The sequence below is a fragment of the Brassica napus genome, chromosome A4, assembly GCF_020379485.1.
Source record: "Brassica napus cultivar Da-Ae chromosome A4, Da-Ae, whole genome shotgun sequence".
Taxonomy (NCBI): Eukaryota; Viridiplantae; Streptophyta; class Magnoliopsida; order Brassicales; family Brassicaceae; genus Brassica; species Brassica napus.
In genome coordinates, this window is record NC_063437.1 from 17,309,969 (window position 1) to 17,332,804 (window position 22,836).

Here is a 22,836-nt window from a genome sequence, read left to right on the forward strand (position 1 = left end):
TAAAGTCTTTTGCCACTTTTGAAAAAAACATAAAATCTTTGAAGCCATCCAACGTACCTTGTTCCCGAGATACTGGAAGAGATCTTCCTTCGAATGTCGTAGAAAGCCATCCTCAAATTCAAAACCCTCTCAAAACATGGAGATCAATACTCGAGTCGAGGAGGCGTAACATATCAACGAAGCAGATGATCATGGCAGTAGGAGAGCGAAACCGAATCCCACAAGGATTCCAAGGAGACGAAGAGGTGGAAATGGTCTACTTACACTTTGATGTCGCCTCGCGACCGTCGCTGTGATGTGACGGTCTGGTCTGTATCCCCGTACCTGGCTGGGTCAACGTTTTTAACCTTTCCACGGGAGAGTTCCTTAGATTCCCTTCCGGGCCATATCCAGTGATGCGCCGTTATGCTAATCATAGCTTAGGTAAATCATATAGTAGTTTCTTTTTAGGTAAATAATAGCTTAGGTAAATCGTTTTGATGAGATTGAAATGTTCCTACGGGATGGGATTTATTATATAAAAAAGTTGAACAAATAGTTAAAAAAAAATCAGAAAAAGAAACAAACTTAGGTTAGACACGTAAACTAAGACCGAAGTCCGAAGCATGACCCGCCTAGCCTTACGAATTATCAGACTTCGGTTTAGTTATTTAAGTCCAGAAACCTGGGATTTTAGGGGTAAATAAATTCATTTGGATTTTAGATGTTTTCGGATCAAACCTGTTTGGACTAGTGTCGGTCCAATAATCCAAAACTTAGATATTATAATTCTTGCATCAGAACTATTCTTGATATTAACATATATTTTAATATTAGTTTACTTCAAACTCTAACAAAGAAAAATATGGAAGTTATGAATGCACTTCATTGTTTGATTATTCGATAGTGAGATTCTAAATTCCATACGATGTATATCTTCTTCTTTAAGTTGAGCATGTATTTTCAAAATACAAAGTATGGAACATTTGTCAGTGTTTAGCACAAGCGTTTGTTCTCTTATATACATAGTTTTAATTTAATTTCAATTATATATATTTTGTTAACTAAATTTGGTTTGTTTATATTATGGTTTTGAACTGTATAAACTGGCTTTATATTCGAAGACGGAAAATTTAAACTAATTTTTTTTCTGAAAACTTTCACGTTTTAAAATGGTAAAAATAGTATTTACAATGTTTTTAACAACTTATTTTGAGAAACCAAAAAAAAACACGAAAACGCTATAGCAAGACTGGACCGGAATCTAAAATATTTTCGGACGGAGCTAGACTGAATTCAAATATTTACAGGTTTTGGGCCGAGTCCGGTAGCTCTATTGACATCCCTACTTAGGTTTACGACAAAACTCTACGGGCTGTCTTATACAAACATTCTAGACACTTGCGGAAGAAGATAATAAACCCTAATCTCATGTACCTAGTTCCCGACCTACTGGAAGAGATCTTCCTTGGACTGCCACTGAGATCCGTCGTTAAGTTCAGAACCGTCTCAAAACAATGGAGATCAATACTCGAGTCCCTGAGGTTCGCGGAGAGGAGGCGTATGATGAATGCTCAAACGAAAACGAAAATCATGGCGGCAGGAGACCGAAGCCGAACCCAAACGTGGTTCAAAGAGGACGAAGAGGTCGAGATAGTCTATCTACAGTGTGATGTCACCTCACGACCGTCGCTGTCATGTGACGGTCTAGTTTGCATCCCCGTACCAGGCTGGGTCAACGTGTTCAACCCTTCCACCGAAGAGCTTCTTAGATTCTCTTCCGGCCGAGATCCACCGATTCCCCGTTATGCTAATAATTACGTAGGTACAAAAAACAAATATATATATATACATAGTTTGATTTTTTTTTGTATATATAAATATTCATTGATAGCACTGAAACCATGAAACCACAGATTGTGTATTTGATGTCTTCCCTGGATATTGGAGGATGGGATTCGGGCGAGACAATGTGAGTGGGAGCTATAAAATAGTGAGGATGAGCTTTAACCATCATTGGGAGATTCACCGTTGCGAGATTCTTGACGTTAACATTGTGAGATGGCAGAAACTGAGTCCGCCTCCTTACGAGATAGGATATAGAAGGAAGTCGACATGTGTAAATGGGTCCATCTATTGGGTACAAGTATTGCCTGATCAAAAACTTTTAGCTTTGGATCTTCATGCACAAGAGTGGCGTGACGTTGGACTACCGTTAGGAGCACTCGGAAAATCATTCCAGGTAGCAAACCTTGAAAACCGTCTAGCCTTAGCTGCAACCTATATTGAGAACGATCATTGGAACGTGAAGATATGGAGCGTGGAAGCACCAGAAGAAACATGGAGCATGATTTACTCCATACGTTTATTCCCTCTCGACCACCCTTACGACGACCCTTCTTCCCCTTTATGGTATTGGACTAGGCCAGTGGCGGTTTCTAAGAAAGGAAACCTTTTCGTCCAAAGACAGTTACAAGAGGTTGTTCAAATGTTACCCAGAGACGGGTGAAGTTCGTTTAATCGCTGCAGAGATTTGTGTGATATCTCCTTTTGTTGAAAATTTGGTCCCCCTTGGACGTTTAGGCAGCAAAACATATGGACTTAGACATCTAGATCACGTGCCGTTGTCCTCCCGGGTATCCAATTTTTTCAGACGAATGGAACTTAAGAGATCGAGCATTTTGGTAACCACCACTGTTGTGACTCTTGTAATGTTTCGCTATTGTTCCCATTTGTCTAGATCTATTAGTATTTATCATGATCAGAGTTTATAGTTTATATAAAGAAAGATGGACAAGAATGAAAATTACTTTGTGTTTGAGATATTCTAAAGGACCAAACACTTTCAGTTGCTCGTAGTAAGCCCTAGCCTTTATCTTCTTCTCGTTAATATCGTGCTTAGAATTTACTCATTCAACCATCCATAAACACTCCACTGCTATTCGAATGATCTAGCCATTGTGCACACACACAAATTATTTGCATATATATCTTAAAATGAATAATAAATTGATGTTCAAAATAATAAAGGAATATTAGTATATATATATATATATGCATGACTTGGACACACATAAATATTTGCATTTATAAAGATCGAGATCTAAATCATTACACCAGCTGAGTGTTGCCGAACATTCTCAAGTGTTAACAACAAACTGTACAAGTAGAAACACATTCAAGATGGTTTCTTGTTTATTGGTTTCAAGTGGAGATTGGACACAACGATGAACAAGATCAAACTCAACTGTTCAGTCTCTGAAAGATAAAAGATCAACGCAAAAAGCTTTTGATGAGGAATGTTCTTCTTACTAGTTGATCAACTGTGGTCTCTTCAGGATATTAATCATGTAAACAACAGTTGTTCATCAATCTGAAGCAGTTTCACTCGTGTCCTGAGAAGGAGAACATCGTGCTATAACCACTAATGTCTTTAAAGTTCCTTTACATGGATCACTCTGAAATGCAGCATTCGACACTTCAATGAAGCAGCTGTTGCGTCCTTTACAAGCCTGCAGAAGAGAACAATGACTTTTTAAAGTCATCTTTCACAATTGCTAAGAACCAATTTTGTAGCTATTTATGTCAACATTTACCTCAGAGACGATTGATAACGATTTGGATGCGTGGCATTTCCCGGTAGAGAACTTCTCGCAGCTACCTCTTGGAGTTCCATAGCTAGCAAACTCGATGGAGGATATTACATGCCCTTCTTCACAACGCAGATGCATCTCTGGTGCCACACTGTTTATCGACATTGTTCCATTCATGAAACCTGGTGTGGACCATTTCCTCAGAGGTGGATAATGAGATTCCGAGACTTGACCGCAGAGAATTCCAGCAGTAACCGTCTTAACCGAGATTTTAAATGGGTTTCCCCCGGTTTCTTCAAAGAGCACTAGTAGATTACTGTCAGGCTTTAACCAAGAACGTGGTACATGGTACCTGTGCAATGATATTAGATCAGTCTCCCATGGGGTTTTAATAGTCACTGCTTAGTTATTTACCTGGTTTGAGTAGGCTTTCCACAATTTGTTGTGCACTTGTCTGAAGTGTAGGCTCCACGATAATCACAAGTTTTGTCACATCCATCCTTCTGGGCAATGATACTCCAGTACCTTCCGATATGGTGTCCGTTGACCCAGGCTTGTCCCTTTCCCATACTTCCCAGATCTAGAACAACAGGATCTGTTCCGTCTGGGGTGTTGAAGTATGTCTAGTTCAATAAGGACAAAGAAAAGGAATGATGATCGGTTGATTTATACGAGATAATAATAGAAAATAAATGAGAGAACAAAACGTCAACATGTTCCACATACCGTGTACCACATAAAGATGGAAGGTGAAGCTTCGGTATCCAAGGTACTCCACTCAGCTTTTTCATTGTGTTCAATAGAGTATACTTTCTCAGCCTCGCCCTTCAATCCCACCTACAATTAAACCCCAAACATTCAAATGCTTACACAATGAACTTCAGATTTTAGATAAAACGAGAGAAAGAAATAAGAATCCACACCTGATAGGTCCATGACGATTTTGACAGGTCCACGTCTCCATTCTTGAAGCCAGTAAGCTTCGCTTTGCCTCTAAAACCTGCTCCATCCTTCTCCAAGAAAGCACCGTAATTCTGTGCCATGAAGTCGGAAATGATCACATTTAGCTGTAAGAAGAAAAGTAATAGGAGAAAATAGGTAGTAGGATCTTTACCTGTAAACCAACTGTTTGAGTCAAGAGAAGTAAATCATTGTTTCCCTGCACAAAAAGTACAGGCTGCTCTGCCTTCACCCAATGACCAACAATACTGCCTTTACTTCCATTCAGCAAGAAGACAAAAATTAGTGAAGATGAGAGAAACCAACTCCTAAGACTTCATGAAAGCAATGTAACCCTCTTGGATGGATATACACCAAAGCGGTAGCACACACAGACACAATACATGACCAAGTCCACTTGTACGATAATAGATATGCATAAGAAGCAGGAGAAAGTGATGTAAATTACCTGAGAGTTGTTTGTTTACAAACACACGCAACACATCCCTCATGCTATCAACTGACAGTGTTGGGTTAGCTCCATTTTTCTTCCAGAACGAGATATCATCCTCAGTTACGCTTATTCTACATTGGTTGAGAAGAAGGAAAGCTATTACAGCTAAAAAGACAAAGAACTAGTAAATATTATAGATTTCACAGTACTAAACTCCTCTATAAAACTGAACTGGCAAGAGCATAACAGTCAAATTTTGATGTAAAAGCTTCTTGAAATGATTGTTGTTAGTTAGATCATGAAATAGATAACAACGCATAGCTACCTTGTCTTATGCCACAGGTAATCAGACTGGTCTTTTGTAACATTCAAATGCTCCAATAATCCTTGGGTAGTAAAATTGTTTTCACCCCATATGCCAATAGGCTCTTTCAGAGCCATCCATGATTTTGAGATGTAAGAAGCATTATCCTGCCTCGCGACTTTTCGCAGTATAGACATACTACCTAAAGGAGGCCTAGCAGGTTCAACCGTTTTAACAGAAGTCTGTGCTCCTACCTGCTCAAGGACGGGCAAAAAACGAGAATCTCAAGAACCATCTTGAAAGACTAGAAACGGAGCTACTATCTGAAGCAAATTAAATATATCCAGTTGCCTGATTAAGACATAAATGTCAAGTTCAATACAGAAGATATTTGGGCAGTTTCAAATGGTCTTAATGGAACATCAGAAACAGAACTAGTCCTTCCAAGTGTTTTCACAGTGACAGCTCTATTTTTAAGATTTCATACAGCAAGCAGTATTCCGCAATAAAGAAGGATATAAGTGAATGTGCTAAAGGAACATTCGAAAAACTGAATATCAAACCTTGGCAGTGTTGTAGGCCACATGTCGACAGTCTGGTAATATACTAACTGACCAAGGTGGTAAAGTATATGATTGGCCATTAAATTTCACATATGCGGTTTTATGCTCATCAATGTTTGCGAGAAATGCAGCGCACACCTTTCCTCCAGTCTCACCATCTCCATGATAAATGTGTGCCTGGACATTGCGTTATTTACAAGTAAGAATCCGGAATCTTCACCGTATATAATATAATACCTCATATTTGTTCTGAAAGTTAACAAAGACCGCCCAGTAAATAGTTCAGTACATAAGTCAAACTTATAAATGACAATGAAGATTATTCTTGCATCATCACCAAGTGAAACTTTTGTGACTTTTGACAAGCAAATGAGAGTGCAACTCAAACCGAAAGTAAAATTATCTAACAGAATTGGTCTATTATAACTTAGAAGGAAAGAGTGAGCTATATGCAAAAAGCATTTGAGAATAGTAGCGCACCTCTTGATTTGATCCCAGTTTTTTATACTGAGGGGCATCTGCCACAACAAGGGCAGGTTCACAAAGTTTTATGGCAGCATGAAGATCCTTTAGATGCCCCCACTTTGGCTCGCTCCTCAGACCTTAGTATAGGACAAACATAGTTTCATTGGATAAATAACTAACTATATTTTTCTTAGCAATTTGCTTTCCTGCTAGTCTTAGCTTGCACCCACCATATTCATCAAGAGGAGCATCATAATCGTAGCTAGTAATGTAGAAAGGACCACCAGAAGTTCGACCAAAGTTTGTTCCACCAAAATACTGCAACCGTAAAACAGAATCATTGATATATGCAGCACAAACCGGTGAAAGCATTGAATGTTCACAGGTATTCTATAATCAAGTTGAGCAAACACAATTTAAGCTAGTTGCGTAATTATCTCCTACATAGCTCGCCTTGAGGGTTCTAAGGGAGGGATGTAAAGCCAATACTACGGCTTATTAGGAACTAGTTTCTCAACTGAAGGAAGAAACTCATGGAACTAATCATCCTTATTTTTGAATATCATTCAGAATCAGCCGTAAAGAAATATCCAACAGCAAGAAGATGATGCAAATGAAAATTATCATCTAGTGTGTAATTGTTGTACCATGTAGTAATTTTGAAAGCTTCCTCCACGCTGATAAAATCTTGCGACTGCAAATGCAAGATCTTCAGCAGGTCTGTGAGGCAAACTTCCACCCCATTTCGTGTACCTTAAAAAATTCAACCAAAAATACTCATTCAATCCAAATATGGAGAATTCTCTGAAACAAACTAAGGCCAAAAGCCAGCTGTTACATTGGCCTTGAAACAAAAACTTCAAGGAGACACTTCTTTGAAAAGAGCAAAGCTTTGTCAGAAGACTGCATAACAAAAAACATACCATCCATCCCAATCCTCTGTCCAAAGTACTGGCTTGGTCTTCGAATTTGGTTTAAAACCATCACAATAGTATCCATTGCATGCATCAAGCTAAAGAAAAGGATAGTAATAGACGTCAAAAGGGCGGTAAACACTGGGAAACTCAGCCATACTTTAGGAATCAAGTAAATGTCTCTATATGAAATTATCAGCCTAGTGACAGGCTCAGCTACAACACAAAAGCGAGTCATCTTAATGCAGAAAAAGATCAAGTTAGCAACATTACAATATTCTCTGGAGCGTCTGTTTGCTTGCACATAACCCAAGGAACTCCAGCACCAAGGCCTAGAGCCATACTAGCAGCCCATTTGACGTAATCCTTTCCCTTCTGCCCATATGATTTCTCAACGTCCCCATATTCATTCTCAATCTGTGCCAAAAAAAAAAACATATCAATGCGAGAGAATGTCACCAACATAAGCATCATCATAGCCTTTATAGCAAGAGTACAAAAGGAAAAAAAGCTCAGTCCTCTGGAAATAAGGTTCAGAAAATACAAAAACACTCATAAGACCTGCAGCATAATTACAGGACCGCCTTGCCAACAGAACAACTCTGCTTCTCGCATCAGATCCACAATCTTCCTCACAAACTTCTGCATCTCCTTCTGCAAAACATCAAACAGAAACATATGATTATAACCAAAAGCTAAAACAGACTCTAAGAAAAGGAAAATGTACCTTAAAAGGCTCATTGTCTGTTCGAAACTCTATACCAGGAACATCACGCAACCACACTGGGAACCCTCTAACAACAATCAAAAGCGAAAAAAATAAAGAGAGCTGAATAAAAAAAAAGAGACACAAGCACTTGTGAGAAGACAATACCCAAAGTTCCACTCAGCACAAACGTAAGGACCAATGCGTAGATGGAGATAGAGACCACTCGATCCAACAAGCTTCACAAACTTAACAAGGTCGTATCTTCCTTCAAAGTTATACTGAACACCACATTATCAAAGTTTCCACCTTTAACCTCACAAACATAGAGATAGAGAGAACACACATAGAGAGAGATATAATTTAACAAACCTGACCCTTAACAGGCTCGTGCCCACTCCAAAACACATAAGTCTGAACCACGTCAGCACCTCCTTCTTTGCTCTTTGCTATGAGGTCAGGCCACATCTGAAAAATCCAATTTCAATAATTTAATCAAAATGATCACAACAATTAGCAACCAATCAGGTAGTTTACTTGAGGAGTGGCGCGAGGGTAGTGAACTCCGGCGGAGACTAACATGCGCCGTTTCCCGGCGACGATTAGAGCCCTGTGGTCGTAGCTCACATTGAACGGTTTGAAGAAACTTCCGGAGACTATCGGGAGAAACAAGAGTAAAGCTATGATCGGTTGTAGTATCCTCCACTGAAGAGAAGCCTTTCGTGTTGACTCAGCCATTGAAGTGAAGCTCATCAAAGTCCACAGATTTTTTTTTTATGTAAACAAGAAGACGATGTTCCAGTTGTATTAATTATTTTTTTAATACCCATGTGTTTCTAATAAATGCTAAAATATCCCCAGAAGTATATAAAAATGCAATAAACCCCCCAGTATACAGTTAATAAAGGACAGAACCTACGGCGTCGTTTTGAGGAAATAGTGTAACTGTCTCAGATCCTACGGCGTCGTTTTGAGGAAGTAGTGTAACTGTCTCAGATCCTACGGCGTCGTTTTAAATCTATCTGAGAGTATAGTTTACTTTGGACATACGGAAGCTTCTTTACTTTCCTTTGTTTGTTGTGGTCTCTAGTCTCTGACTCTCTAAGTCTCTATACAATATATCATAGACATGACACTCTCTTGCTTTTCAAAATCGAGAGTGAAACCGAAGCTAGTTATTTGCCTCTTTCTTACATTCCAACCTTTACATCCTCTAAGAAAGGTTAACTTGAAGTACGAAGATGGTGAATGTCACAACTGTAATGGATCAGGAGATCTTTTGAACGAACTTAACTTTAACATGTAGCATTAGTTTGATACTTTTCCACTACCACATTTATTAGGACCGGACCGGCCGGTCTACAAAACTCATCCCGGAGAACATAACTAAACGATATTTATTTCTCTGACTCCACCATTAATGAATGATCTAAGAAGTAAAATCCCACATTGGAATAGGTAGTCTCGATCATATTATCTAATACGAACATTAATTTATTATGTGAAAATTAAATGACGGATAAATGCTAGTAAAACGATTGGAATATTTTGGAATAATTAATTTATTAAAGATTTGAGCAAGGTATTAGAATAATCTTTTTAAAACAGCGCGGTTCGGGATGGTTACATCGTTTTAGAAGATACTTTGAAGAGACTTTTTTTGGTCTTTTGTCAAACTTCAAACATTTTCTTCTTCATTACTTGAAAAAAGGTCTTGAAAATACATTTGATTTCTTCATTGAAACTATATCAAACTTTATTTCAGTAAAAAACTATATCAAAAGTTGTTTCCTTATTTTGTTGTATCGTTTGGAATTGGATTTCCAAAAATAAAATCAACGGTGATATAACCTCAATGCATTATGTTGCTTATTGTCGCGTTAATGACTACAAAATGTGGTGAATAAATGACGTAGTTGAAGGCCTAAAAAGGGCAGTAGATGAATATTACAGATGTGTGCTACCAAAGAAGATTGGAATAATTATACTATTTAACTTTTGAGCAAGGTATTAGAATAATCTTTCAAAAAGTAAAATGCATTTCGTGCTTTGTACTGGAAAAAGACGCTTGACAAATTCATAAATATTACTAATAGTATAAGTATTTTGAAAACTAAAGAAAATTTTGAAGGAAAAAAATTACATTGAGCTAAAAAGTGAAACAAGTACTATAAAGTAAAATGACAGAGACAATGGCTTGTTTCTATTTCTAAAGAATCTACAAGCTTTTCTTTGAAAGGTGTGCGTATAATAAATAAGTATGATCTCATATTCAAAACGTGAACTTAACATTAACAAAAACTAGTTTGATGATGAATTTGACAAACAATACCATAACTACCATATAGTCTCGTGCACAGCGTGTTATTCTTCGTGTTATTCACAAACGACGTTTTCCAGTATTACGTGATATATAGATACGCAAAGACATATTACACGCTAATTATATATGGAGTTGATGGTGCTTTTTATATGATAATGGGGTTTCTTGCAAAGCTGAGCGAGGTGACAAATTTATTTTTAGAAAACCCTTTTTAGCAAATGATGAATAGAAAAGTACTATAACACTTGTCCAATAACCAAACCAAAGAAGTCTCACAAGATATGAAATGGTTTGGTACGATTTTGGTTTCATCAATCTAATTCTAAATAAAAATAAAAAAATCTAATTGAACTAAAAATTTGTTATTTAGTTTGATTTTCTGTGTGTGTGTTGGACTGGAATTTGCATATATATATGTTAAAATATTTATCATTAAAGGTAAACATTTTATATATATAGAAAGAATACAATACTAAAACTTCTTCAATAGCCAAACCAATGATGTCGCACAAAATATGAGTGTAACAGAAGTAAAATATCACGAATTCCCTTTCACTTACACGTCAGTTGAAGCTTCCTTTCTATAAATAGAAGACTCCCTGGAAGTAGAGGAACCATAACAACTCACTAATAACGTTCACAAGAAAACCACTCATATCTATAATGACTACTACCCTAACTCTTTTGTTAGGGTTTTTAGCCCTATTGAGTACCCTTAGCTTCAACGCTGAAGCTAGGCCTCAACCAAGTGATGAGGATCTCGGTATCGTCATTGGACCTCACACTACTTTCGAAGACGACCTTGGCATCGTAATTGGACCGGAAGAGAGCGAAGACATACAGCAGGTCAACCTAGATGATGAAGACTTGGGCACCATCATTGGACCCGAGTTTGAAGTCCACAAGAGTGATTTCCCTGACGATTTCATCTTTGGAACATCCGTTTCCGCATATCAGGTCAATATACATTAATTAGATATTATTATACACATTATATTCACATACATTGTAACATAGATAAAATAATTCTATCATTTTTATTGGTTTCGGTTTTAGGTTGAAGGTGCTAAAAAGGGATCAGGGAGAGGCTTGACAACATGGGATGAATTTACACACATGTTTCCTGGTATAAATTACATTTATTTGTTCTTCTGTTACTTATAAAGTGATTATGAATTTGGACTCTATTCTACAAAAATTAAAATATATCATCGTTGATTTGGTATCTTCAAGACAAGGTTGAACAACGTAGTGATGGAGATGTCGGAGTCGACTTCTATACTCGTTACAAGGTACGTCACTGTTTACAGTGCGTTTATATTTTATTGAATAACTTTGGTTTCATAAAATACATATTGAAAATACTGCGTGGGATGTGGTATTATAGGATGATATAAAATTAATGAAGGAGTTGAAAACGAATGGGTTCAGATTCTCAATCTCATGGACCAGAGTCTTGCCTTGTAAGTCCATCACACTAGTTCTTGTAATTAATCAATCAAACCACATATTTTTCTAATCTAAAATCTATATTGCAATAAGTAAAGAATCTTAATTTTTTTTAACTCACATATTTGTGTATATATGTTAATTTTCAGATGGATCAATTGAGAAAGGTGTCAACGAGGAGGGGGTGAAGTTCTACGACGATCTTATAAATGCACTTATAGCTGATGGTAATCATCTTATTACTTATGATCCATTTTCATGTATATCTTGAATGTTTTCACCTAATTGTTTCAACATGATTTGTAATAATAATTGACAGGCATTCAGCCAGCGATTACTCTATTTCACTGGGAATCTCCACTTGCTCTAGAAATGAAATACGGAGGTTTTCTAAGCGAACAGATTGTGTAAGTAAATATGTCTATAAGAATTTTTTAGGATTTCTAAATCATTCTTCTTTCTATAAAGTTATTTTGAATAACCTTTAATGTAGTGAGGATTTCCGGAAGTTTGCAAAGTTCTGCTTCGATAAATTTGGAGATAGGGTTAAGAACTGGGCAACATTTAACGAGCCATCGGTATATAGTGTTGCGGGTTATTCAAAAGGTAAGAAAGCGCCAGGACGGTGCTCTCCATTTGAAGTCATCAAATGCCCCTCAGGAGATTCATCCGAAGAGCCTTACAGAGTTGGTCGTAACCAAATTCTTTCTCATGTTGCTGCTGTTGAAGAATTCCGAAAATGTAAAAAGGTTATTGTTAGAAATTTTCATATAAATAACCATAACCTTAAACCATAAACTCTGTATTATATAATCGTTCGAGTTTATTTATTTGTTATGTTAAAAAAATATATAGTGCCAAGAGGGAGGAGGGAAAATTGGAATAGTGTTGGTGTCTCACTGGTTCGAGCCTAAAGATCCAAACTCAAGTAAAGATGTCGAGGCAGCAAGACGTTCCCTCGAGTACCAACTCGGCTGGTGAGTTGTTGTTTTTATAATGTTTGATTATATATATAAGAAGTGATATCTAATCCTTTTGAGCTACGTGTGGACAGGTTTCTTCGCCCTCTCGTGTATGGACAGTATCCAAAGGAGATGCTAGAAGGTACCACAAGCCGAGTGGAAGCATTTACACCAGAAGAATCTAAGAGACTAAGAGGCTCTTTGGACTACGTCGGGATAAATTACTATGGAGCATTCTTTTCTACTCCACTCACTAATGTTAATTCATCGCAGATTACTTATCATTCCGACATGCGTGTAAACTGGACAGGTGCTTATATAATAGTTGAATAATTAACATATGTTTCATTTTTTTTAAATAATGATATCTTTGCTTCTTCTTCGTTTTTGTAGTTGACCAAAACCATTCACCACATCTCAAGGTACTCCGAATCACAACTCCTAGAACATGTGTGCATTTTTTTCCATATCAACATACATTATACAAAAACATAGGTAATGTATAGAGTATATATGTTCACTGGAACAAAATTTATAAGAATTTTGTTAAATTCTATCTACTGGTTTTATATTGCTAGTAGAATATTTCAGCTGCAAATGATTCTATTTTTCATTCTTCGACCAATACAATTTATCAGTTACGTACAGCCTATATATATTGTTTAATTTGCAGTCAACAGCAATGGGTATAGTAATATATCCAGCGGGTTTGATGAATCTGATGAGACATATCAAAGATGAATACATGGATCCAGAGATTTACATTATGGAGAATGGTAACCAATTAGCAGTATACAAATATATTAATATATGTTTGCAAAATATGTGTGTGTGTACTTAGTACGATGATATGATGGTATTTGTTAAATTTACTTGGTAGGGATGGACGAGCTCGACGATGGGACCAAGACCTTAGTGGAAGCCTTAAACGACTACGGGAGAAAAGAGTTCATCAAGAGTCACATCTTAATTATGGGCAAAGCCATCAGGTATACCACTAACTTAATACTCTAACTTCATTATTTTTTATAATTGTGATAGTTCACCAACGTATCTTTGGCCCTTTTCTTACATTTATAATTAACTGAGTTTGTCCGAATCAAAGATATATATGAAAATGATGTTGATGGATTGTTCGCAGGATGTACAATGTGAGACTGAAGGGTTACTTTATATGGTCGTTAATGGACAACTTCGAGTGGGAGAAAGGATACAAAATCAGGTTTGGGCTGTACCATGTCGATTTCAATGACAACATGAAACGATATATGAGGTCATCTGGGAAATGGCTAAGCGAGTTTCTTGATTCAAAAGAGTCTCTACATAAATGCTACTTCGAGGGCCATCGTGAGAAAGGATATGCTCCCAAGCTGTCTGACAGGGAGATATATGATCGTGACAACTGGCGTATCAGATACACGAGCGATGTTATGTGAAAAATAGTGAAAGTATGATATGATCATCGATATGCAGTATGCTCAAAATAGTAAGAATAAGATCTGAGATGGTCTTATTTATGCTTTAAATGTATGTGTGTTTTTATGTGAAGTGTTTTTGTCAGTGTTTGTATGCACATGCTAATAATGAATAAGACTATTAATTAGCTAATGTTTTCTTTTAAACTACGGAAACCTCATACGCTTTCTTATGTTTAGTCTTCTTCTCAATATGCATAGAAATTAACTAGCATCTAGTGCTTGTGAGATGACCTGTGTTAAATAGAGTATTATGACTTTTTTTGTCTTGGAATCATGAGGACGTAGGAGTGTTAATCCATTGATTACTTGCGGCTTATAAAGAACTTGAGTCAACCAAATCTATTTCTTGAATATTAATCATCCCATCTTGAAATTTTAGAGTGGAGTATGTACATTGGCATATAACATAACCACATAAGGAAACTACAAGGTACATTCAGGCCTATGTGTAAACGTTTAAAGAAAACGACATTCTACTAAAAAAATTAAGAGAATCATGGGATGTTAAATGACTTAAAACATGGAAGGTTGAATGACAAAAATGACTAGAATCGCATGGTTCAGATCACAATTTCTCTCATTAAAGGAAGGAAAAAGAAAGATAAAATTAAATTATAACAAATACAGAATAATCAATGCCAGAAATCAAAGAAACGAGCTTAAGAACATATAATGTATGATTATGTAGCCCTAAACATAATTAAATAATGAACCATGATCAAGCATATATCCTCATTTTGTTAATTACTTTAAAAACATCATCCACGTCATTGTCGTCATGTTCTTTGACCGCCTCCACGCACCGCTCATTATCGTCCCCTAGACTGCCGGCGCCTCCGCCACATCGTTTTTTGGTGATGTCAGCAGCCCCAGACTCGATTCTCATGAAGAAACTGCACAAGAGAAGTGTTAATAGGCAACATATGATAAATTCTCTAGATGCAGCCATTGATCATACACTTTCTCTCTTCTTTCTCTCTCTCTAGTCTAAAACAAATTACAATAGGTCAATCGAATTGCTTTTAAAGCTTTGGTTCTTTTGTTATGTTTTTCTCTTACATTTATCTTTATATATAAGAAATGGAATTTACTATTATTGGTATAGAGTTTTCCTTTGCGCTGGTCTTAAGGCTAACTAATTGTTGCAGTATTTTAAACTTGTTTCCTCTTCCAATATAATCACTTATTTAGAAAATGATTTTTTTTTAATTTGCCTATATTTAAAGCTACATTATTGAACGTACAGTTTCTTTTTAAAGTTCACTTAGTGTACAATTAAGTGGTTAAATATTATCTTACATTCACATTAAAATCATCACTTTGTTGAAGAGTTAGTATGCTTTGATGAGGAAGTCATAAACCCACTAAAAAGTTAATACTCCACTAAAGATCACTGATTATACGGTTTGTTCATGTCTCTTGAAAAATGCTCTTATCTTACATTCTTTTTTTTTGGGAAATAAAAAGAGTGGGAAACGTTCAACGGTTCACAATCCAAAAGTAGTGGAATCAGGTCAAACCTTGGATTCTTCACAACTCATCCTTGGTAACAAGTACCAACATTAACATCATCACCTCCCATGAGTTCTTCAAATGAGAGTCTTCCTCCATCACTTCCCTGTCCTTACCGTCCCAAGCTTTTGTCTTCACGATCTCTAGTATTCCGTTCATAGGCAAGTCTCCTTTTCCACCAGCTCCAGCATCCTTCATGTTGTAATTCTTTGAATCTGTTATTTACTTACAGCAATTGTGAACATATTGTTCACAAATAAGAAATGTTCTGAACATGATCACTATTTGTTCACAAATAAGAAATGTTCATCAGAACATGGACAAATGGACGCAGACAGCCCAATTGACAACTATAAAAATTGATAGCTAAATAGTTGAGCATATGAAAATGGCTAAATGAAGTCAAACTTTATCAACCAATTAAAAAAAAGAAAATGTTCAATTCCTATTTTGTTTCAGCCATGGCTGTCTTAAAAATCCAAAAAGAAAAAAGATAGAAACATGTTCAAGCCCTTCTTCCAAAAAATTCACAAAAAGGGCAGAAAAAGATCTTTAGAGATGGTTAGAAAGTTGGATCATATGATCATGCAGAATTGTCAGATGATTCCTGCTTTCCCGAGTTGTCAGCTGGTAAAGGATCATCCTCCTCTTTCTTAGTCTCTGGACCTGGATTCTCTGCATCATTGGATAAGGCAGTTGAACCAGAGCGGCTTAGCTGTGACGATTCATGCACTTCTGCCTTGTCTGGTCCATCCTCTTCTTTCACAGTCTCTGAGCTGTTATCCTCTGCAGCAGGTTTGTCACCACCATTGGAGCCGCTTGGCGGTGATGTGATCCTCACAGGAGTTGAAACCGGTGGAGCATAAGCAGAAGGGGGAGAAGGCATGGTGGAGCCTGTGTTGTTGTAAGTGTTTACTGGCACAGGGTGATCAAACTTGCAGGTTGCTCCATACTTGCAAAACCCATAGGCCTTGAAGTTACCACATGCGGGTAGTCCCTGAGCACAACAAAGGCAGAGTCATTGGTGTCACCACAAGCTCCACTGATGTTGACAAAATAAACAGAAAGAGAAGAAAAACTCACTGGTCTAGCAGGGAGGACCACAGGGTTAAAGAGATTTGGTGGTGGTGATAGTAACATCCTTTCTTTTGGATGACTGTATTTGCAATTATCTCCATATTTACAGGTCCCAGTTTTCATAAAAAAACTACATTCAGCCTTTTCAGAACTGGAGTCAAGCTCAGTTTTCATATCATAACCACCCTGCACCACAAGAAAAAGAAAAAAACGCACACACAAGATCTTTCAGATTAAGACAAACTCTTTGGTACATTGGTCTCTGTGAAGAAAAAGGCCAGAGAGCCACATCAAGACCAACAGAGAAAAAAGGCCTCCACTGGAGCCATGACCAAACATATATATAAAGACATACCATGAAAGTAGACCAGCCTTGAGGAGGTGCAACCATAAAGGAATAGGCCTGAGGGTGAAGAGCTTGAGGACGTGACATAGCTTCATACGTTGCAGGAGCCAAAGACATCACCGGCAAGCTACCACCAAAAGGAAAGCTAGTAGGTTGGGCATTATGAGTCTGAGGATGATGGAATTTGCAGGCAACTCCGAACCTACACATCCCTTTCTGCATGTAATACGGGCATGACTTCTCACCCTGGAGAGACAAGGAAACATAAAAAGCTCTCTGTAAAACCATGCAAAACTGAATAACTGATGATGAAAATGTAATAGTAATCCTCACCTGTCGCATAGGATAACCGAGGGCATTAAACAGCACCGGTCCAGCACCGTTCCTGTCCTTTGGGTGGTTATATTTACATGCTGCGCCATACTTACAGGCTCCTGTCTTGAGAAAATACTAAAGAGAAAATTGCATATAGAAGAGTAATGTGTGCTCGTTAAACATCTCCAGAGAGAAAATGAAACAAAATCTAATAACTATTACCACTTTCAAAATAAGGAAAGACACAAGACAATGTATCTTCTTCACCATAAATGCAATTAAAGACTCAAAAGCAAGTTTTAAAGACTATTGCTAATCCTACAATTGCATTCATTCAAGAGACAGAAACAGGTACTCAAAACTATTCAGACCAACACAAAAATACAAAAATGAGAGATGATAAGCAGTGCACCTCACAGTCTGGCTGACCAACCCTCTCAGGCAGTTCCTCTCTGTGGTAAAACACAGCCTGCAAAAGACATTACAAAACTGTAAGCTAGGTGTAAGAGATAATGTGCTGGAAGAAGAGTCAGACCCCACCTCTGGAACATGAGAAACAGGATGATTGTAACGGCAGCTGCTTCCATAGCCACACTTGCCAGTCCTCATAAAGTAGTGGCAATCTCTCTCACCAGGACGATCAGGAAACAGACTTGGTTCATCCATATTCTCTTCGTTAACCTTCACCTTCGTCAAGGTATCTAAAACAACATCATAACATCCAAGAGAAAACATACGAGACATGAACATCATAAAACTTAAAACAACACTAATCAAACGTGAATAGACCGATCAAAATCTAAACTTTAAATACATTATCATCAGAGAACGATTTACCACGACGTAAGAGCGTGATCAGAATCGATGATCCGACAAGATAACTCTAAAGATCCGAACTTTTCGACGTATTGATCCATGATGTAATAAAAAGAAAAGAAGAGGAAGTACCTTCAGTTTTGTCGGAAGATGGGATTGACCCAGTAGAGTTCTGAACCTGCGGAGTTTCAGACATGGCTCGTTATTACAGGAGACACAGTCACAGACACAAAAGAAACTCTTGTTCTCGTCTCTTATCTTCTGAGAAGAGTATTTATGAGTATGTGAAGAGGAGACAATGATCACAATGATCAACACCTAATAACAAATAGAAGGAAAAAAATCTGTGAATATTAAATAAGGGAATAGATTTGTTTCTTTTTTACAATAAATGATAAAAGAAGAAGAAAATGTTGAAGTCTTAAAAATTATTAACTTTTTTTTTGGGTTCTTTCCCAAAGATAGAATTTTATTGTTTGAACAAATCTAAAAAAGAAAAAATCTTTGCCCAAATATTCTCTTATTCTCTCTCTTTTGCATTTTCCTTTTTTTTCTCAGAATACTGAGATTTCCGTGGGAATTTTTCGGATCTTGCTTTTTTGTTTTTTTTTTGGCTTTTTTTTTTCTTTCCCAATGTTAATGCGTTTCAATGTGAAAAGAAGAAAATAAAGACAGAAAAACAAATGATTTAAATAAAATATATAAATACGAGTGCAGATTAATGAGATTTTCCCTTTTTTACGGATTTACAAATTCTGCCGGTCCTTCAGTAATGACAATTTTACCTATATATTTTTGCGTTTGATTCAATTTTCAGTGTCGTGCTCTCACTCGGAACCCTTGTATCAAAACTTTGTGAGATCCGTTTTATTCTCTTATTCTTCCGGCCCCATACTAATAAAAACTACTAAATCTTCTATAAACATTTAATAAAATATATTTTATGAAATTTGTAATCTTAAAATATTAGATTTTTTCAATTATTACCATGAAAATTTTAAATTTAAAGCAATTTATTCACATATCTAAATGAAGGTGACTAGGAGTGTATATTTTTTTTGTTAGATTTTTTTCTAATCTTATTTTTCAAATCTCCAACTCACTATATTAGATGGATAAATACTTGGATTGACTAGTGAGCTCTAATTTTAAGAGAATTTATGTAGCTTTAAATTTTTTTTGTCAAAATAAGTTTCAGAATTCAAAATATTACTGAAGTTTATACGTCTTTCGTATACAAAAGATTGATATTTTAGTTTTTTTTTTCTTTCTTATATACAAAAGATTGATGCATATGCTTAAATTAATACATTTTGTTTTAAAAGTAAAACATAAATTAACATATAAAATGTAAGTAATAATTTTATTGGGAATTAAATAAAATGTTATACTAATTAAAATAAAGCGAAAAGCAATAGACAAAAGTAAATATTTTTTTAATATGTGTGAACAACTTTAAACATCAGTATTTTTATACAGATGGAGTAGTTCTTAATAAAAGACTTATGGACGTTTTATATAGTGGGGATGATTGGTAAGTGCTGTAGCTTTATATTTTTTGCTGTAGAATTTAATCTGTAGATTTATTTGCTGTAGCTTTCTTTGCTATAGATTTCTAAAGCACTAATTTTTTGCTCTGGAAATAAAGCTCTCTACAGCCATATTTTGATTTTTCAGAGATGTTTTTGCTGTGAGTTTTTTAAGGAAATTAAAGCTTGATTGGTTGACATATATAGCTGTAGACTAAATTTTAGCTGTCCAGAGCATCTACAGCCCCAACCAATCATCTCCAGTATTCTCCCTTTTTTTTTATTTTGTAGCTACCTAATGACCAATAATTAAGTTATATTTGGTTGACAGTGTATCAAGTTATTTAAAATCTTATTCAAAAATTAAAGATATATCTAAAGATAAAGACATAATTTTGAAAGTTTTTTAAAACACAAATCATAAATTTAAAAGTATAAAAAAAGTTTTTAGAGTTTTAAACCATTAGTCTATGCATTTATTCAAAAATATTTTTTTTAATATTTATAAAATTGGATATGATTTTATCGTTTCACTTGCACATGCCAAAAAATGTTTTTAAGTTAATTAAAATTATGGTGGCAACTCGAAAGTTCGTGCCACATTTTTTATAAACATGTTTAAGTTTTATTTTGTTTTTTCAGTTTAACTTGTATGCCCCAATTTACTTATATAGTAGTTGTAAATAATATATATATATATATATATATATATATATATATATATATATATATATATATCATACATGTAAACTACGTTATTTCAATCAAAATTGGTAGACTGCACAACAATTCGATTGTATGATCATATACGAAAAGTACACCTATCATCTACGTTGCACGGAAGCTTCATCGGACGTCCGCTTCCCGCTTCGGAATCGGAATCGGAACCTTGTGGAAGCTTGCGGAATCTCGCTTCCAAAACGTTTCTAAAATATTCTCTTTAAAAACCTGTTGGAAGCTTACGATTCCGTTTTCGAATCACGCTTCCGTTTTAAAAAAAATGCAATGTATATCAATAAAATATAAAACCATAGTTTTAATCTATATAAAATAAAATAAAATTAATAGTAATGATTATTAAGTTATAAATATACAAATATCAAAAATAATACTATAAATTATCTTTATGCATTGGGATTTTTTATTAAAGATATAGCACATATTGAAATATATTGTGTCAATTTTTTATGAAGTATTAAAAATAATTAATATAATATTTGTTTGTAAACTAAATTATGTGTATTTTTACAGTTTTAATATAAAATCATTTCAAAATTATTATAAATGAATAAATGTTTTATTTCAAATTTAAATAAAATAATTTTAGTCCTAATTTTTTTTTAAAAAAATATATATATATATATATATATAGATATAGATATACGCTTCCAACACGTACCCGCTTCCTAATATTTTAAAAAATTTCGCTTCTGCGCTTCTTTACGCTTCCGCTTCTACGTACCCGCTTCCGTTTCCATGTAACATAGCCTATCATCGAGTTAAGATAAAAAGATCCAATGAAACGAACCTGAATCATGGCATACATTAAATTGGTAGTACTATAAGTGTTCAATTAGTTTTATTTATAAATTTCATGTTTCTTATTAAGTAACGTTGGAGAGTAAAATTTACATTATAGACTAAATGTGTTTTATAGTTTCAATGTAAAATTTGTTAACTCAGATATCATATGATTTTTTCTATTTTCCAATTTATTTTTCAGTTTGTTAAAATATGTTTAGGTGTATAAGTAATGATATTTTTAAAATATATTTTTTTAGCAAGGATTTGAAAACATATAAAGTTTTTTTAAAAAAAATTGTGTGCATAAAAATTAAAACAAATACTCCTCAAAAATTCTTGTGTGCATAAAAAAATTCTTGTGTGCATAAAATTAAAATAAAACTGAGAAAGTATATTGATTTCTCGTTTTGGGGTAAGTCTCTTCAATATTAAAGTGACAACTAGGCGATAGTAAACATTGGTTAATAAGCAAATAAATAAATAAACAAAACAATAATTAACATTTAATGAGTTGGGCACGAATCTATTATCTACCAACATGTCGTTCTGCTGTATTCCATCATATTTTTTTAATGGACACAGAACAAGTGTAGACTATTAGGTTCAGAGATTACACGAGGGTTATTGTCTTAAAAGCAATCGAATGTCCAAGGATGATGATTATTTCTCTCAGTTACAAAAAAAAATGATGATTATTTCTTTTCTCTTCAAAAAATCAAATGTTTATTTTAATTGATTTGTATTACCACTCAAATTTAACTTTACGATAACACAAATAAGGAATTAAAAAGTTAAATAAGTTTACTCAAACCGGCTTTTGATATAGTATATTGAGGGACAGAGACACAGAATATAAACAGCCTTTGGGACCAAGCCAAGCCTTTGACTCGTGCAATAGAAGAAAACAAAGTTAAAGAGGGGGCAAAATGGTGAAAAGAAAAGATTGATTCAAGCACAAGAAATCTTATGCATTGCAGTTTTAGCAGAGCCAGGTAGGAGCCACATGTGGGGTGAAGGAGAAGAAGAGGAGGTGGTATTGGGAATAGCGTAAGAGCAAACGATACTGACCGTCAATATTTTGCCACGTAAGCAGTTCTGAAAGGTAGTTGTTGTTTCTATGGTTACGTCCACTTCATACTTGCACGTGGGTTTTGACACCGACCGGTTTGACCGTTTGAAAGACTTTGGCGTCAAGAGTTTTCCTCGCTTTTCTGGTACACTCCCAATAATATAAGGAGAATAAAAATAGCCAAAGAAACTTTAAAGAGTTGTTAACGATTGTCTACCATTTTAGTCTGGTAAAATCTAAATGCCTTGGTCGTTAGTTCGTCTACACTCTAATGCTTAAAAGCTTGCATCTGATTCATTTGAACTCGAAATTCTTATCATCTTATTCTTAATCATTCTTTCACCAAAACAGGTGGTTTTAGTTTTGTTACTGATTCATAGTATCTTAAGGAAGATTGGCTAACCATTTTACTAGATTTGAACATTAATTATCATAACTTTCAGAGGTCAGGGCATGGCTTAATTAAGAACTTATAAATTTTTTTTTATCAAGTTAATGATTTAGAATTCGAAGTGGAGT

General features: G+C 35.3%; 4 protein-coding genes and 1 pseudogene across 4 annotated transcripts; 2 read left to right on the plus strand and 3 right to left on the minus strand.

Moving 5' to 3' along the window:
* Positions 1–1,228: 1,228 nt before the first annotated feature.
* On the plus strand, positions 1,229–3,297 carry LOC106450122 (annotated as a pseudogene).
* On the minus strand, positions 3,043–8,716 carry LOC106447103 (beta-galactosidase 9). Its single transcript, XM_013888963.3, has 19 exons — positions 8,455–8,716; positions 8,290–8,385; positions 8,086–8,198; positions 7,939–8,005; positions 7,773–7,865; positions 7,485–7,628; positions 7,221–7,309; positions 6,945–7,050; positions 6,528–6,615; positions 6,313–6,434; positions 5,833–6,009; positions 5,291–5,523; positions 4,981–5,096; positions 4,687–4,784; positions 4,496–4,606; positions 4,299–4,409; positions 3,987–4,195; positions 3,576–3,924; positions 3,043–3,491 (listed from the first exon to the last, which is right to left on the minus strand). Exons 1-19 carry the CDS (start codon positions 8,668–8,670, stop codon positions 3,348–3,350), a joined length of 2,682 nt encoding a protein of 893 aa, XP_013744417.2. The 5' UTR covers positions 8,671–8,716; the 3' UTR covers positions 3,043–3,347.
* Positions 8,717–10,830: 2,114 nt separating this feature from the next.
* On the plus strand, positions 10,831–14,259 carry LOC106427683 (beta-glucosidase 33-like). Its single transcript, XM_013868403.3, has 13 exons — positions 10,831–11,197; positions 11,297–11,366; positions 11,474–11,532; positions 11,628–11,703; positions 11,839–11,916; positions 12,009–12,096; positions 12,183–12,438; positions 12,545–12,666; positions 12,744–12,961; positions 13,045–13,073; positions 13,325–13,427; positions 13,532–13,640; positions 13,793–14,259. Exons 1-13 carry the CDS (start codon positions 10,904–10,906, stop codon positions 14,085–14,087), a joined length of 1,797 nt encoding a protein of 598 aa, XP_013723857.2. The 5' UTR covers positions 10,831–10,903; the 3' UTR covers positions 14,088–14,259.
* A 225-nt stretch (positions 14,260–14,484) lies between these two features.
* On the minus strand, positions 14,485–15,186 carry LOC106427679 (protein RALF-like 17). Its single transcript, XM_013868399.3, has one exon. The coding sequence runs from the start codon at positions 15,076–15,078 to the stop codon at positions 14,848–14,850; it is 231 nt and encodes a 76-aa protein (XP_013723853.1). The 5' UTR covers positions 15,079–15,186; the 3' UTR covers positions 14,485–14,847.
* An 852-nt stretch (positions 15,187–16,038) lies between these two features.
* LOC106427628 (zinc finger CCCH domain-containing protein 26-like) lies at positions 16,039–18,561 on the minus strand. Its single transcript, XM_013868352.3, has 7 exons — positions 18,328–18,561; positions 17,920–18,080; positions 17,792–17,848; positions 17,398–17,514; positions 17,074–17,310; positions 16,725–16,904; positions 16,039–16,638 (listed from the first exon to the last, which is right to left on the minus strand). Exons 1-7 carry the CDS (start codon positions 18,389–18,391, stop codon positions 16,225–16,227), a joined length of 1,230 nt encoding a protein of 409 aa, XP_013723806.2. The 5' UTR covers positions 18,392–18,561; the 3' UTR covers positions 16,039–16,224.
* Between the last annotated feature and the right edge of the window lie 4,275 nt (positions 18,562–22,836).

Coding starts and splice junctions, on each gene's coding strand:
- LOC106427683 (XM_013868403.3), top strand. CDS start 10,904: ATGACTACTACCCTAACTCTTTTGTTAGGGTTTTTAGCCCTATTGAGT. Junction 11,704..11,838: donor ATGGACCAGAGTCTTGCCTT/GTAAGTCCATCA, acceptor GTTAATTTTCAG/ATGGATCAATTGAGAAAGGT. Junction 12,439..12,544: donor AATTCCGAAAATGTAAAAAG/GTTATTGTTAGA, acceptor AAAAATATATAG/TGCCAAGAGGGAGGAGGGAA.
- LOC106427679 (XM_013868399.3), bottom strand. CDS start 15,078: ATGGCTGCATCTAGAGAATTTATCATATGTTGCCTATTAACACTTCTC.
- LOC106427628 (XM_013868352.3), bottom strand. CDS start 18,391: ATGTCTGAAACTCCGCAGGTTCAGAACTCTACTGGGTCAATCCCATCT. Junction 18,081..18,327: donor ATCTTCCGACAAAACTGAAG/GTACTTCCTCTT, acceptor ATGTTGTTTTAG/ATACCTTGACGAAGGTGAAG. Junction 17,515..17,791: donor TTGGTCAGCCAGACTGTGAG/GTGCACTGCTTA, acceptor TTTTCTCTTTAG/TATTTTCTCAAGACAGGAGC.
- LOC106447103 (XM_013888963.3), bottom strand. CDS start 8,670: ATGAGCTTCACTTCAATGGCTGAGTCAACACGAAAGGCTTCTCTTCAG. Junction 6,616..6,944: donor GCTTTCAAAATTACTACATG/GTACAACAATTA, acceptor TTACGGTTGCAG/TATTTTGGTGGAACAAACTT. Junction 3,492..3,575: donor CGTTATCAATCGTCTCTGAG/GTAAATGTTGAC, acceptor TCTCTTCTGCAG/GCTTGTAAAGGACGCAACAG.